The sequence below is a fragment of the Eleutherodactylus coqui genome, chromosome 6 (assembly GCF_035609145.1).
Source record: "Eleutherodactylus coqui strain aEleCoq1 chromosome 6, aEleCoq1.hap1, whole genome shotgun sequence".
Taxonomy (NCBI): Eukaryota; Metazoa; Chordata; class Amphibia; order Anura; family Eleutherodactylidae; genus Eleutherodactylus; species Eleutherodactylus coqui.
In genome coordinates this window covers 40,895,132-40,911,378 of record NC_089842.1, presented here as the reverse complement: position 1 = coordinate 40,911,378, position 16,247 = coordinate 40,895,132, and the positions used below count along the sequence as shown (strand labels likewise).

General features: G+C 45.0%; 1 protein-coding gene across 2 annotated transcripts in view; it reads left to right on the top strand.

The window, feature by feature from the left end:
- ROBO3 (roundabout guidance receptor 3) overlaps nt 1-16,247 on the top strand; it is a 355,409-nt gene that overhangs the window by 302,315 nt on the left and 36,847 nt on the right. For both annotated transcript variants that reach the window (XM_066606664.1, XM_066606663.1), the window contains 2 exons: nt 5,330-5,501; nt 11,418-11,623. In XM_066606664.1, the coding sequence (XP_066462761.1) occupies nt 5,330-5,501; nt 11,418-11,623 (378 nt within the window). The remainder of the gene's footprint in view (nt 1-5,329; nt 5,502-11,417; nt 11,624-16,247) is intronic.

Below are 16,247 nucleotides of genomic sequence, written 5' to 3'. Positions count from 1 at the left end.
CTGTCTCTTTCCAACACATTTATGAAGCGTTACGGCAAGAAAGTGTCGTTAAAAACTGGTGCTAATGAAGCCTAATGAATGTTGGTGTAATGAAGAGGCGTTTAGGACAAATTTTGGATCATCTTGTGGAGCAAAATAAACTGTATGGAAGGATTTTGCGCCATTTTTTGCTGTATTATTATGTTGACTAATTATTTTATATTAGTACATGATGTGTTTTTGGACCAATACCTATTTCTGAATACAAACTGGAGCAATTTTGGCGCACGTAATGGTGTTCTATAGAAATTGGTGCATTTTGTGGTGCGAACTAAACTACATGCATGCGGTGCTTTTTTGCCCCCATCCTACGTGTTTTAAAATCCGTAATTGGAGCACTGTTTTTTTTTTCTATTAGTACATAAAGCAGAATTTAATTTATGATGATAAACAGATTCCGGGATACAAGTTGGTGCATTTTGGCGCACGCAGCACTGCTTTATGAAAATTGGTGCATTTGCAACGCATCTTCCCTATTTCTGGGCCGGCGTAAATTGTGCCAAATTTAAATCCAGCGCTCGATCCTGAAATATTCCAGATCAGGAAATATATCCTTCTCCTCATCGCCTGCAGATTTAGGGCTCTTTTACACGGGACGTCCAACAGATGCCGAACGGGTCGCCCCAGGGGTAATCCTTCCTGCGCTCTTCTACATGAACCATCATTGTCAGTGAATGGAGACTGAGGGGATCGGGGATCGTTCGGACCTCCCGCCTCCATTCACAGTAAACAGGCAGTTGTTCATAAGTGAGCAACTGCCTGTTTACTCGGGCCGATCCCGCGTTCAGCTATCTGCATACAGAAATTGCCCCGACCAAACGACGAACGAGAACTCGTTCACCTCTTGTTCATCCATTTACGCTGAAGGATAATTATTCAGATCCCCGCTGGATGCTGAAATCTGAATGACTACTTTTTTGCTGATTGTTACGGACTTGTGTTACTGATGCTTGGTTTGCTGATGTTACTCCCATCCTGATGTTATGATAAAAAATAATGAAGTTTCCCACTAATGGGCCCATTACTAGAACAAATAAACAGGCGGGAGAGGCACATGAAGTGTCTGGGGGGGCGGGTCGCTGAGGAATGCCCCGTCCACGGTGATATCGCTTTACATATACAGACGGGATGAGGGAAACTCTGTTAGGTAAACACAACTTTGTGTATTCAGGAGCGAAACATAAATAAGGGCTTCACCCATCTGCCACTGTGACATGGGTGCCATTTATTGGGGGTGAGACCTCGGCCCCCTCATGTGGCTGATTTGCTGCAATTAAAGGAAAAAGTCTTTCAGTCATCCTCTAGAAAATCTGGGGAAAAAAAATAATATATATAATTTTTTTTTGGATACATATCTAGAAAATCTTGAGTGACTACCAACAAGGCTTCCATTACGACATCCGCATGTGTTGTTATCCAGCTTCCCGCAGTTCTGGAAGACAGATATACTAGATAATGGAGCAGCACATGTCTCACTGCACATCGAGGACTTTCAGGACTCCAGAAAAGTTGGCTCACACCCATCATGTGTGATGTAAATACAGATGGGCCATGGAAAAGTAGCCTGGCAGCACCCTCTAATGAAAACTGTTGGGCTAATTTTCTGCGGCGCACCCTGTTGCTGAGCACTTGAATTCATGCCCGGTGGTCCCATTGAAGTGAACGGTGTGGTGGCACAAGTATGCGGCCAGTGCTATTAAAGTTTCTGGACTTGCTAGGTGTGATTCCTCTGTATTGACGGGGGTCTCGGCAAACCCCAAACGATTGGTCCGTTTTCCCTCCAAGATGAGAATATCCCATTAAACACAACAACCGATGTCACAATCTGTATTGAAGAAGAATGCTAACTTTCCACACTGATCAGTTGAGGCAGACACTTCCTGTTCTGCAGAGAAAACTTCTCAGTAGTCCTCATTATCATCACAGGCAGGATTGCAATAAAGGATGACGCCTATATATAATTAACACAGAATCTACTGTTCACAATAGGTGATGCTCACAGCTCACCTCCTCCCCTTCTCTGCACCATGATCTCAGCACTTAGCAGAGCATGCCCACAACAGTCTCCCATAGCAGACAATGGGTTCACTCCTGTTCATTGTGCCTATGAAGGATATCTCTAAATGCTGTTAACTGCAGTGCAGACGGCCGCCCCCATAGTCATTACAGACAATAAAGTAAATAATCAGAAAACAAAAATAGAATAGAAAAATGTTTCACCGTTTGGTCTTAATTAAAAGAATTAAAAAAAAATACAGATTCATTCCCTTAAAAGGGGTTTTCTGGAACTAGGACATTGATGACCTCAACTTTTAGTTAAGGTCATCTGATGTGTGGAAGTTCCCTACCCGGGACCCCCACCGTTCAGCTGTTTAAAGGGTCCGCGGGGCTTGGGCCGTGCATTTTGTAGCATCTGTGCCGGCTATAGTAGATCAGTCCCATTCACTTGAATATAACGCTGAGCTGCTGGAAGGCCACATGATGAATGAATGTGCCATCAATGGCCTAAGAGCAGGACATGACACTCAAACAGCTGAACAGTGGGGGTCCCAGGCAGCGGACCCCCACTGATCGGACATTGATCACTTGTCCTGAGAATGGTTCATCCAAAAGCCTTTTAGTGTGTTGCATCCGGCGAGGATTTTCTGCTTTTCCCTGTCTTGAGTCGTAAGCCTCATGGAAATGATGGTAATGGCCGATAAATTTATTGTATCATTTAACGAGAGAAGCTTAATGAGTGAGGGAAGTTTCTGGCTAATTAGTCAGAGACTCCTGGAAATCACAGTCTTATTAATAGGGGATATTTCCAGACAATGGAGCCTGAAGTAAATGACTTCTCTTAATTGTTTCTAGTGTAGAGGGAGCGTGTGTTACTGTATAGGGGGGACGCACCCGACTGTAACCTGACCAGAAAATACTGTTTATTCTGCATCCAAGAGTCCAAAAGATTGAACCCCGAGTCAAGACCCTGCGGGGTAGTCTGGTATTCCTGCAAACCAGAAGACGAGAACCGTCTATTATACAGATAATGTAGTACATGTTACCTGCAGTCCTCCCGTATGTAACACCACCGATGACGGAAGGCCATGTGAGGAGGCCGAGGCTTCCAATCAAGAACACCCAGGACAGGTGGTGAGAGCGCGAACGACACCTGGGGATCGGACACCCTGCTCGGATGACCGGATCTTGGTTTGTTCTGGGCACTAGAAGTTTTCCTGAACTTCTGGATTAGTTTCCTGATAGTTACGGCACTCATTGGCTTCTTCCTGGGGGTGTTTGATTGAAAGCCTTTGCCACCCCATATGAACTTAGGTTACCGACCATCAGGATTGTTAACGGTGTCTTCTGAAAAGACATGATTAGTGTTTTCCATATCATGTAATTCAACATAACAACTTGATTAATACTCAGCATGGCATCATCCATAACTCAAAAATGGTTGCAACTATTGAAAGAGTGACCGCACTTATTAATTTCGGATTACATTCTACCCATAACCCCGTAATGAGAGAGGATGTAAGTTACGTCCTGGGCGCCTGGTATTAATCGCGTGAGGATGTAAACCTACGTCTTGTGTTTAAACGATCACGGCTGTGATGATCGCAGCAGCACTGTAGGGATGGCGGCCAGTGAGGATGACCCCACTTTTCTGGCATTATTCACTAAAAACACCCCGAAAAGGTGTTCCAGGACTGCCAACTCAGAGGAATATTAATGTTATCATTGCCTTTAGCCACCATTATATGATTTCCCCGATGTACTCCGCACCGCTTATACATAAAGCCACAAGCCGGCCCTTCCCTTCTGAGCCCGGCCTGTGCCCTAACAGCAGTATATGCCCACATATGGGGCACTTCCGTGCTCTGGAGAAATTGGGTAAAACTTCTTGGGGGTCTCCAATGTACTGATACCTCCAGCATAACCTGCATTCCAAAAGCCAAGTAGCGCTGCGTCCCTTCTGAGCCCGGCCATGTGCCCACACAGCAGGTTACATCCACATATGGCATATTTCTAAAAACTGCAGAATCGGAGCAATAACTTCTGAGTTCTGTTTCTCAGCTGACATCGGAAAAAATGGTTACATTGAAAATTAGCAAGCAAAGAAAAAATAAAAGTTCTAATTTCTGATTTCACTTTGTTTTAACTCCTGTGAAACATCTAAAGGGTTAACAACCTTCTTGGATGCCTTTTTTGAATATGTTGAGGGGTGCAGTTTTTCAAATGGGTTGATTCACGGGTGTTTTCTGATATATAGGCTCTTAAAGTCCCGGTTACATCTGAATTAGTCTTTAGTAGATCAGTTTTTGAAAATTGCTAGTAAATGTGAAAAATTCCTGCTAAACCCATATATTTTGGGAGTCCGAAAAAAATAAAGTATCACTTTAAAAATGATTGCAATGTAAAGTAGGCCTAGGGTAAATGTTAATTATTAACTATTTGGTGGGGTTTGACTATCTGTCTTACAAGAAGAAAAACTCATCAAAGTTTGAAAAGGTGAATTTTTTCAGATTTTCAGTATTTTTTTTAATCAATAAATGTTGTCTTTTATTAATAGAAAAAACAAATGTAAATAAAGTTAAATAACATAAAATACAATGTGTCGTAAAAAAAATAACCTCAGAATCGCGCTGATAAGTAAAAGCATTCAAATGTTACCAGTGGCAGGTCTGAAACTTGAAAAATAAAGCTTTGTCCATAAGGCCAATAAAGGCCATATCCTTAAGGAGTTAAATCATGTATCCCGTGACCCCCTTTCCATTGAAGTTTCTTGGGCTGAATCCAAGATGGTTGAGGGCACCATCATAGTGCCAAATAATCCCCCCCCCCCCCATCTAAGTGTTCTGCAAAGTTTCCTACTTGTATCTCTTTTATTCAGATACTGTGGGTGGCCCTGACTTTTGACTCACCCTGTAGATACTACCTGCAGTCCTATGTAACGGCAGATAATTGGTGATGTCATTGTTAGCAGGGCTAAACGAAAAACTTTTACTTCTGTACATAAATGCCCCTCAAAGGTTGCACTATTCCATAATACAGATAAATACAAAGAAAGTCAAATTCCTGCTCGCCCGGCAGTGGCTTTTATGAGGCCCGGGGGAAGAAGTGCACAAACTGCAGATTAAGTTGTTATAAATAATTTATGGCTCATTAAATAACGCTTTTGCAGATACAGAACTCAAGGCCAACGTAGAAGTCTGGCTGAGGACTCCTACATGTAGACCCTATGTGGAGGCGTACCGTATATGCAGGATGATAACATTGTATATAAAGGCTTCCTCTTCTCTTCCAGATCCTGCTCTTCCCCAGTCAGCCGCCACAAACCGCAGGACGCTTCTCGGTGTCTCCCAGTGGAGAACTGACCATCATAGATGTCCAGACGGGAGACTCTGGTTACTACATGTGCCAGGCCATCAGTGTGGCCGGAAGCATCTTGGCCAAGGCTCTCCTAGAGGTCGAAGATGGTAAGATGTGTGATGATCTAAGACGTAAACTGTGCAATCAGTGGTTGTCGCAGTACATGTCCCCCCTATGTAAAGAGTAGGTAACAGTAATGGGGACATCCATCATTATGTTTATGTGCCAGTGGTCTCCAACTTCTAAAATCTAAGTTTTTGGGCTTGCAGTCATTCTTCTGTTTTATTCCGCAATAGGTCAGTGATGTTTTAAAGGGGTTTTCCAAGAAGTGCTGTACTTGCAAGCACAAATCACATAGGAACCAATGGTAGCTGCACTTATAATTGCATTGCACTTGTAATTGCAGGCGAAGCTCTCATTATAAGCGCCAGCCACTACATGGATAGGGGCAACAATGTATCCTTGTGCTGCCTGGAAAACCCCTTTAAATGTGATTGTAGGTGCTATGGTGGCAGGTGCCCTTTAAAGGTGTTGTCTCACAAAGAATGATTAGAATTAAAGGCTGTGGACACCTTTTGGGGGTATTCTTTTCACTTAAATTCATGTAGTTTGGGCTAAAAATAATTGTTGCAATAGGATTTTATTAAACATTTTGGCTTCTGCAGCTGCTATACTGTATATACAGCAGCATCAGAAAGCTTTTCATTAGCTAGTCCGTTAGTAAGCTCGCCTGGCGGCTCGGTCTCCAGCCGGGCTCGCCTGATGGCTCGGTCTCCAGCCCGGCTCGCCTGGTGGCTCGGTCTCCAGCCCGGCTCGCCTGGTGGCTCGGTCTCCAGCCCGGCTCGCCTGGTGGCTCGGTCTCCAGCCCGGCTCGCCTGGTGGCTCGGTCTCCAGCCCGGCTCGCCTGGTGGCTCGGTCTCTAGTCCCTCTCTCCTCTCCTGAAATGACTTCTAAGCTGATTAAAACCAAACGAAAAAATGATGGCCCCAGTTACCCTGACCACATTACATTACCTACAATGAAAAATATAGCGCAGGCTACACAATACACTGAAAAGCGTGCAGCCTTCTCCGAGAATGGACTGCTGATAGGCAGATCGCAGGAAATCCTCACAAAGCAAGAAAAAAAAAAAGGAGATAATCGGCAGTGCTGAAAATCCACAAAGAGGAACAGAGGTCCGGGAAGGATACGTTTTAAGTGTTTTATTGGCTCTGTGTTTCTAAGCCAGATCAGCTCCTTCTCTGGGCCACTACCAGCTTGGCTTGATGGATGACTTGTAATAGATAGCAGTGAGGTAGCTGCTCAGCTCTACACAAACCCTCAACCGGAATCAGATGAGTGATTTAGCACCCAACGATCATGTTCTCAGGTGGGGGGTGTCATCCCAGGCCAACTTAGCTGTGGCATCGTGACACTTAGAGAGGATTCTAAAGGTCCTTTTACACGAGACGACTTGAGCACCCGACAGCCGTCCCAGCAATAATCCCTCCTGTGCTTACATACCCCAGTGAGGATCGCTCAGTGAATGAAGGAGGAACGGGCTGGAGATTGTTCCGGCCAACAACCTCCATTCACAGTAAACAGGCCGTGGTTCATAGATGAATGATGTCTTGTTTGCATAAGTCAAATATATTTTATTTTTATACCTGCAGAAACTGAACGACAAAACGAATTCTCATTCATCATTCATTCTCACAATGACCTAAACCCAACTGGCCAAAGCAGGAGCCGGTCAATTATCACACACTTTAGCTCATTCGAATGACTTTTTGAACAATAATGGTTCCATCTAAACTCAGCATAAAGAAGGTTTATGACCCCATCTGCTGGGATCGTCGCTCCCGACGCGTTTTACAGGCTTGCTCTGGGTGATGTTAGTTTGCCGTAACTCTGCATGAAGGGCCACCGTGTCAGACAGTAGAAGCAGCGGTATATTTATTGAGCTGTTGGATCACGGGGTTGCGGTAATGTAAGGGATATGTACATGTAGCTGCCGGCCACCTCTGGATCGAATGTCCAGCTTGATCTGTGTAAGCTGTCTGCATTGCAATGTAAACTTCATTTATAACGCGCATCTCGTGTAGCAAAACTCGGCATGTCTGTCTTGTGTCAGCGCAGCAATTTGCGCCTCCTCGTTTCGTGTCCACTCAATAAGACTATTATTGTGAGTCATCATCTCACATCCGTATAGAGCTCGGAGGGGTAGGCCGGCAGATATATTGATCCGGTGCTCCGCTGATGCCGGACAGGATGTATTACTGTATGGAGCATGATAGTTACAAAGCAATTGCAGCTACAAGACAGAAACGGTGAACGAATGTACAGGATGGCGGCCGCAGGGGTCATTGACCATTAGGACGGGAGACTTGCTTGTCATGAAATGCTTCTCGCTGTTCCGGGGACCATACCTCGTACTGTCTGCAGCTCAGGATGGTTTCACGCATCAAGTCCGGTATCACACGAGCTTGGGTGGCAATATGCAGAATACGGATGTGCAGTAGGGTCATATCTTGGGTTGTATTACTAATGGACTGGCCTATAGGACAGGACAGAGCAGAGTGTCTTATAGCCATGAGGATGTGCTTTTCATCTGGTAATACGGTGCATCGTACAGAAACATACTGGGCGCTGTACTGCGAGCCAAGTAGTTTTGCCTAAAGACCCACTGCAATGCTCTAAATAATTAGTGCCTTCGAAATACAGGAGCTATACGGCGGCAGTACTGTTGGCATACCATTGGCCATTGCCCAAGGTACATTTTGGTGCTCATGTATACCCATCTGAAACCCCCCAAAATATACTTATGAAAGTTGCCCTACTTGCGTTCAAGCCTTTCGCTTTCGGGAGGTACCGTACGCCACCGCCTCTGCACATCCGGAACACATACAGTACCTGCAGCATGTGTGGGGGAAGAGCTGCCGGCTGAGGAAGTGTTCAGCCAACAGGTATCCAAAGTGCATGGCTTTGCAGGACTTTTACTATGGATGACCTATCCTCAGGTTAAGTAATCGATACTTGATCAGCAGGGGTCTGTTGTGGATCCTCACCGATCAACCGATTGCCAGGCTTGCTGTCAGTGTGGACAGCGCAGATAGCGCTGTCTGTAGTGCAGTGACCCGGATTGGTACTGCAGGCACAGCTCCTATTGAATTCAGTGGCAGCTGTCCCTATAGTACCGAATCGGGTCGCTGCAATGTGCTTCTAGCACTCTCCACACTGATAGCAGACCCAGCGATTGGCTGGGATACGAAGCAACAGACCCCTGCTGATCAACTATTGATGACCTAACCCGAGGATGGGTCATTGATGGCAAAAGACTTGGGGAACCTTCCACCAGTGCTGATTGATACAGTTGTGCCCAATCCAGGGGGCAGAGCTGCGCTGTATCCAAGGGCAACTGGATAAATATTGGCAATGGATTAAATCCATGAATGTGTTTCTGGACACGCAGTATAACTGTGTACACATTCACAGCTCAGCGCCGACAACGCCTTCGAGTCTTTTTTAATTTGCTACTCCAGATGTTGCAAAATGTTACTTTACACTTCGCATATTCTACTACAAGGCCGCTTTCACATCGGCGCTGGGACTTCCATTTGGAGGTTCTATCACAGATCCGGCACAAAATACCGGTAAACTGCCGGACGGCTGAGCGGAAACCAAACAGACTCCATTATAGTCAATGGCGTCCATTCGGCGCTGTTTGGTTCCATCATAAGACAGATCCGTTCGGCCGCGGGGATTCCATAACAGTGCAGGGAACAGAACCTCCAAGCGAAGATGTGAAAGCAATCTAACTTCCTGTGGCAGTTGGTTTACTCTTCCATTTGCTTGTTGTGTTAATGGGGTTGTCCCGTTAGTTGACATTCCTTTTATAGATCTCGCTGTGCTAAAGCTGGCTTACTTACCCGTTCTGTGCTGCGGGGATCCAGCGCCGTAGCCGCACCGTCCTCCCAATGTTGTTGACATCACCTGACTGCTACAGCCAATCAGAAGCTGCAGCATCATCACCCGTTCCCCTGGCACCAACGCTCACATCCTGGGCACCATGATGCCAGGCGTTAGAAATGGTGACCCTTCAGCCTCTGATTGGCTGCAGTACTCAGATGATATCTGGTGACATCACCTTCCACAATAAACACTGGGAAGACAGCGGGGTTACAGCGCTGGATCCCCGCAGCAGAGGACGGGTAAGTACAGCTACTTTTTGTTATTTTAGCACAGCTGAACCTATATGAGGAATGTTGTCTGGTAATCAGACAACCCCTTTAAGAGAACAATAGCTTTTGAATGGCTTAAGAAAGTTGTCACAAAGTTTAGACAGTGCAGTTACATTTTGCTCCATCTGTAATTCTGCTACTTTGTAATTGTCGGTCTGTGAGGTTCATATGTGATTGTTTATCTGTAACGCCAATAGACTGAAGTCAGAACGTTCCCAGTCATTTCCCTCGCAGCTGCAGACAGGTCTCAGAAAGAAGTTAATTAATTATTGCCCATGGAAGACGATTTCATTAGGTGGCAGAGGAAGCGCTGATGGATGCCTTCTCCTCCCCCGGCTGTAGATCAGGACGACTTCATGGACAGTTTGTTAAACCAACACCATTAACGGAGATTCCTGGGGACGTCGCCCATAATATAACAGACCGTTGATTAATTATTGATTGCGACATTGAAGGTGTTTGTTATTTCGCTGACTGAACGATGTTCATTAGTCCGGAAATTAATCAGGGGTGAACCAGGAATTGATTGTCTTCGCCATGTACACAAGTTTTCTACTTTGCTGTGAACCCAAACTTCAGCAAACTTTTCGTCTTCTGGACTTGGATGTTAAGAGCAGGTCTCTAAAAGTAGAAATACCCCCCGTAAACAGATGTTCTTTAGTCACTCTATGGAAAAGCTGAGTGACTGCTAATATGGCTGCCATTCAGTGCAAACCCCAGCTTAGGTGGCGCTCTGTGCGGAATTTTTTTTGGTGCCTTTTCCCCTCATAACAAAAAAAACAAAACAAAAAAACAATATACAATGCACTGATAGGCTGTCTGTATTCTGCTTGTGCAGAAAGCAGCAAGATAGCAGTATACACACATACCAGAACAGTTCATAGCATAAATACAGCACCAGTACCAAACCCATAACATAAATACAGAACAAGAGCCAAGCTCATAACATAAATACAGCACCAGAACCAAGCTCATAATATAAATACAGCACCAGAACCAAGCTCATAATATAAATACAGCACCAGAACCAAGCTCATAACATAAATACAGAACAAGAACCAAGCTCATAACGTAAATACAGAACCAAGCTCATAACGTACGTACAGCACCAGAACCAAGCGATAACATAAATACAGAACCAGAACCAAGCTCATAACGTAAATACAGAACCAGAACCAAGCTCCTAACATAAATACAGCACCAGAACCAAGCTCAGGACATCAATACAGCACCAGAACTAAGAGATTGTGTTGCAGGAGTGCCGATGGGCTGACAGCAGTGCTTCAGAATAGCATAGGGAAGGAGGTAGCGCCAGGAGGTTGATGATCCAGAAGACGCTGACGCAGGGAGGTAGAAGGTTATCTGGCTAGGTAGACCTAAGGGTGGGTGATTGCTTTCAACCTACATCCACTTGGTGCCCCTGACAGACTGGTGGCCGCACCTTGTACAACCACATAGGTCACACATAGCTAAGGCTGGCCATGCTGCCATTACAGATCTTACAAGGCTTAGCACCCAACTTTCCTAGAGCCTGAAACGGCATATTCGGCTATGAGATCTAAAGATTTATCAGTGTATAAATGGACAGATTTGCATATAGTCATCTGGGAAAGCTGGGAACAGCTAATATGACCAGCCTTTTGGAGGATATACCAATGCTTAACTAGACATAAAGCCTCTCAGGGTCTGGGAAAGCTGGGTGACTTCCAGTAGGGACATCACTACTGTACATAGGCTGCAAGTCAAGAAATCCAGGAAGACACTTTTATTTTCCAAATATTGAAACATTTTCTTTCTTTTCAGCCACGTCGGACCGAGTCCCACCGATAATCCGCAGAGGACCCTCCAACCAAACCCTGGCCGTGGACTCTGTAGTTCAGATGCAGTGTCATGTGACCGGGAACCCCCTGCCCAGCACACACTGGCTGAAGGACGGGCAAAGACTCGGGGGGAGTGATCCCCGGATCAGCGTACTGGACAACGGGACGCTCCAGATCACTCACGTGCAGGTCAGTTGTATGTTTATGGATGATGGAGGGTAAAATCTGCTCTAATTCAAGATTGAATGAACTGACAAAGTCATCCAGCCGTACAGGAGCGAGCGCAGCCGCCAGGCGCTGACTGCCGTGTAACTTGATTATCAACGCTCATTTAAATATCATTTAATGATCTGCATGATTAGTTATTAGCCGTGAACATTCAACTTCTTGTTTAAATATTAATGGTATGCAAGATAAGGAGATAAGATGCCGCTGCTCATTAGCCGTCATTTGCATAAGCGGCAATAATTGACAAATGGAGGAAGTTTTTTGATGGGAGTTTTGTTCGCAAATTAGCAGAGGCGGAGGCTCGCTGCACCTTGTGGATGGCAGCCGCTGCAGCCAGAAGCCGCCCGTACTAACTAGTGCGAGCGCTGCTTGTATTTTATGATGTGCTTGGCTGATACTGCCAACCGCGCCGAATTTCCCTTATACCCAGGATTTGATGTATATGCATCTTTCCACCCTTGTGAAAGTACCCTTAAAGGAAATCTCCCCTGTGTTACGTAATATCTGTGGGGTCAGTTCACCCCCTACAGGATCTGGCTGCTACTTCTAGGGGGGCTATCTTACCTTGCAGCGAATAGGTGTCACCTGTCAGAATCCGTATACCAGCACTGGAGACTGACTTATCCCCTGCACCAGCCCCTCAGCTCTGTATGGATGAGGTTGTCCAGTGTACTGTAAATGAAGCTTAACCCTTTAAAGACCAGAGATTTTTCCCTTTTTTGTATTCTATTTTTTTTTTCGGCCCCGCCTCCAATTTTTAAGTCCGTTTAACTGTATGAGTTCTTTCTTTTTGTGGAAAAAGGGGGTTGTTTTTGAAAGTTTTAATTAAATTTTTTCAAATATTTTTAAAAAGTCTATTACATTTTTTTCCCACATATTTTTCATGCCACCAGGGGACTTGAACTTGCAAACAACTGAGACATATACTGAAATACTTTCAGTAATACAATACTTTTTATTGTCGCCTATGCAGCACTGCCATAGGCAGGACTTAGAGGGCATAAGAAAAAGATTGAGGTAAACAGGGCTGCGCTGCAATACCACACATAACCTGTGAACGGGTGTGGTGCTGTTTTTCGGAGAGAGCAGCTATGTTTTTCTAATCGTAAACAACTCCTTCTATAGGCATCCTTTCGCTAGGTTTTGGGCTGCCATGTCAACCCATCGTTACACGGGGGGCAGTGAGGCGACGTAGGGGGCCTGCCCTGCCCACTACTTAGAAGCAGCGGTTAGCATCTAAGTAGTTAACAGTCTTGATCAGAGCCAACTCTGAGTGCAGCCATTGTTAGTGGCTCAGCCGGGCATGGAGCGGGCTTGGCTCCCCAGCGGGATATTTCTGCACCTGAAGACACTGCTTAATCTGCCGCTGCGGATTCGCACTCCATGACCTGCATGTCTACATGTGAATCTTCATGCAGAATTTTCTGCGTCTTAGTTGGGTATTGCGGAAACATTAATAAGGGGCCAGTCGGTCCAAGGAAATAATCACACTGGTTAACCGACAGAAAATGTCCCCAAACCACATGATGTGTCTGCTTGTAACTTCATGTTAAGGATGGACTCCCCTGCAGCGCTTGCATCAATGAGAGGATCATACACTGCAATACTGTCTGCAATACATTTCATAGGAGGTTAATGATCATACAATATTATAAGTGTATACCTGCATCAGATAAAGCAGCCGGTGAATGCCGCACCACATTTGCTGCCCGACCCAGGGTGTCGTTAACCAGCTTCTTTCGGGGCACCCTGCGAATAACCGTGCCGGTGGAGTTACAAGTAGATACCTCATTTGGATGCGGTTTTGGGGTGTTTTCTATGGGAGAACCAGTGTGACTATATCCCTGCACTGACCGTTCCTCCATTCCCCATGTTGAGCGATGAGGTCTTTCTAATTAGGTGTGCCGCACCTGTAGGCCTGGAACAGGCAGCTCTTAATGATGGGCAGTGAATAGAGCGTCGGACGTGCGAGGCGGAGGAATGTGGCTCCTGATATTGTAATGATGGCTTGTTATTTATGTAATGGATGGGGGAGCTGTCTGCAGGGGCCGCTGCCGGCTGTCAGGCTCTGAACTCTGATTGCCCCGGCACGTTGGATGCAGTAGACTCGGAACATACATTTTTAATACTGGGTTTGCAAATGATTTTACTGTAGTGTGCTTGATCTGATGAGAAAGTGTTTAATATTTTACAAGCAGCGAGGACGAGGGCGGCGGCGGCTGCCGAGGATGAAACGCCAAGTGCAGCTCTACTAGAATAACAGGAAGACAAATAGTACAACCTGAAATATTAGTCACGACCCTACTTTATCGATACTTCCTCTGTCTAGTAATCTAATCCCATGTCTGTCTGCCTGTCTGTCTCTGCCTATCAATGTCTTTTTGTCTCGTCTGTCTGTCTAATATGTCTGCCTGCCTGCTTTCTATGTACAGTATTCCCATATCTACGGTGTCTGTGTCTGGCTCTACATCCATCCTCATATCTATGTATTCTTCTTTCTATTCTCACATTTATCTATTCTATTTATTATCATCTATGCCCTCATATCTATCTATTCACATATGTCTAGCCTTCTATCTATTATCCTATGTATCTCACATCTATGTACGTATCTCACATCTCTCTACGTATCTCACATCTATTTATGTATCTATCTACGTATCTCCCATCTCTCTACGTATCTCCCATCTCTCTACGTATCTCCCATCTCTCTACGTATCTCCCATCTCTCTACGTATCTCCCATCTCTCTACGTATCTCCCATCTCTCTACGTATCTCCCATCTCTCTACGTATCTCCCATCTCTCTACGTATCTCCCATCTCTCTACGTATCTCACATCTATTTATGTATCTATCTACGCATCTCCCATCTCTCTACGTATCTCACATCTATTTATGTATCTATCTACGCATCTCCCATCTCTCTACGTATCTCACATCTATTTATGTATCTATCTACGTATCTCCCATCTCTCTACGTATCTCACATCTATCTATCTCCCATCTCTCTACGTATCTCACATCTATCTATCTCACATCTCTCTACGTATCTCACATCTATCTATCTCACATCTATCTACGCATCTCATATCTATTTATGTATCTATCTACATATCTCCCATCTCTCCGCGTATCTCCCATCTCTCCGCGTATCTCCCATCGCTCCGCGTATCTCCCATCGCTCCGCGTATCTCCCATCGCTCCGCGTATCTCCCATCGCTCCGCGTATCTCCCATCTCTCCGCGTATCTCCCATCTCTCCGCGTATCTCCCATCTCTCCGCGTATCTCCCATCTCTCTGTCCTCATATTCTTCTAATTATTCTTCCTATGCTCATATCTGTCTATATATCCTCATATCAATCTATTCTATGTATTCTCATATCTGGCGTTTCTATTTTCATAACTATCCTTTTATCACTGTATTCCTTATATTTTACCATCTCTTCTCATATGTCCGTCCTTATAACAATCTAATAATCTGGCAGTCTATTCGCTTCCTATCTATTCTTCTACCAATCCTCATATCCATCTATCCTCTTATCTCCCCGTTCTTCTATCTATCTGCCCCATTCCCCATCTAGCTGGTCTCACAGATCTAGTTCTCTGTATCTCCGGTCTTCATCTCCATTCCTCCTTCTCTGTATTTGTAGTAAATGTAAGATTTTGCCCTTTTCACGTGTGAACTTCCTACAAGCTTCATGTTCTTCAGATCTACAAACTTGCAGCGACCTCACAACCTGGAATGACAAACATTCTGCCGTGTGCGACGTGTTTGATGTTTGTTCAAATATACAAGAAGCTTTTGTGTTCATCAGAGCCGTGTTCAGCCAGCGGCTCGGCTCTTTTATGTGCGGGCAGTGGGAACGGGGATTGTTTGTTCTCCTTCTTATGCCTCGGACAGGTAGGTATGTACACCTGATCCGCCGTCACACAGGTGCAGTCGGCCGTACTAATCCCTGGCCGCACCCTATGTATGATGATGGGAAGAGGCTTTCACTGCTTTGTTACATATGTAGCACTGGCCATGGGGGGGTCCTGGAAAACCAGATGGGGCAGCAATTTTGGAAAGGTGGGCCTGCTACAAGTTTACTACTATAGTAGAGATCTACAGATTATATACAAATCACTATCTGTGGGTAATTGTTACCCTTTATGTACTTTCATAGCTTTACAGATGGTGTATTTTTACCCTTAGGGCACAGCTATGATCAGGGACTCCAGCTTAGCTGCATTGTCTATTGGAGTCTGATGTGGTATGAAATTCACCTCCTGTCTCATCCAAAGCTCAGGTTGCTGTCCCACATGCTTTACACTGCAGCTCTGCTTGTTCAAATTGACCCCTGTGTATTAGCACAAGCTGAGTAAGAAGTCAGTTCCTGGAGAGATAGTTTCCATAACAGCATGGATGGAGTTTAGTATTTTTCCATTAGGTAATACTTTCTTACAGATCGAGGAGATTTAACCCTTTAAAGGGGTTTCAGCCTATAATTGTAAACCCATTATTTCATTTATTCTTATTAAAAAAAAATGTTTGCACCCCTCAGATAGTCCAGGAGTAATGTTAGAATAGCGCCCCCTTCTGT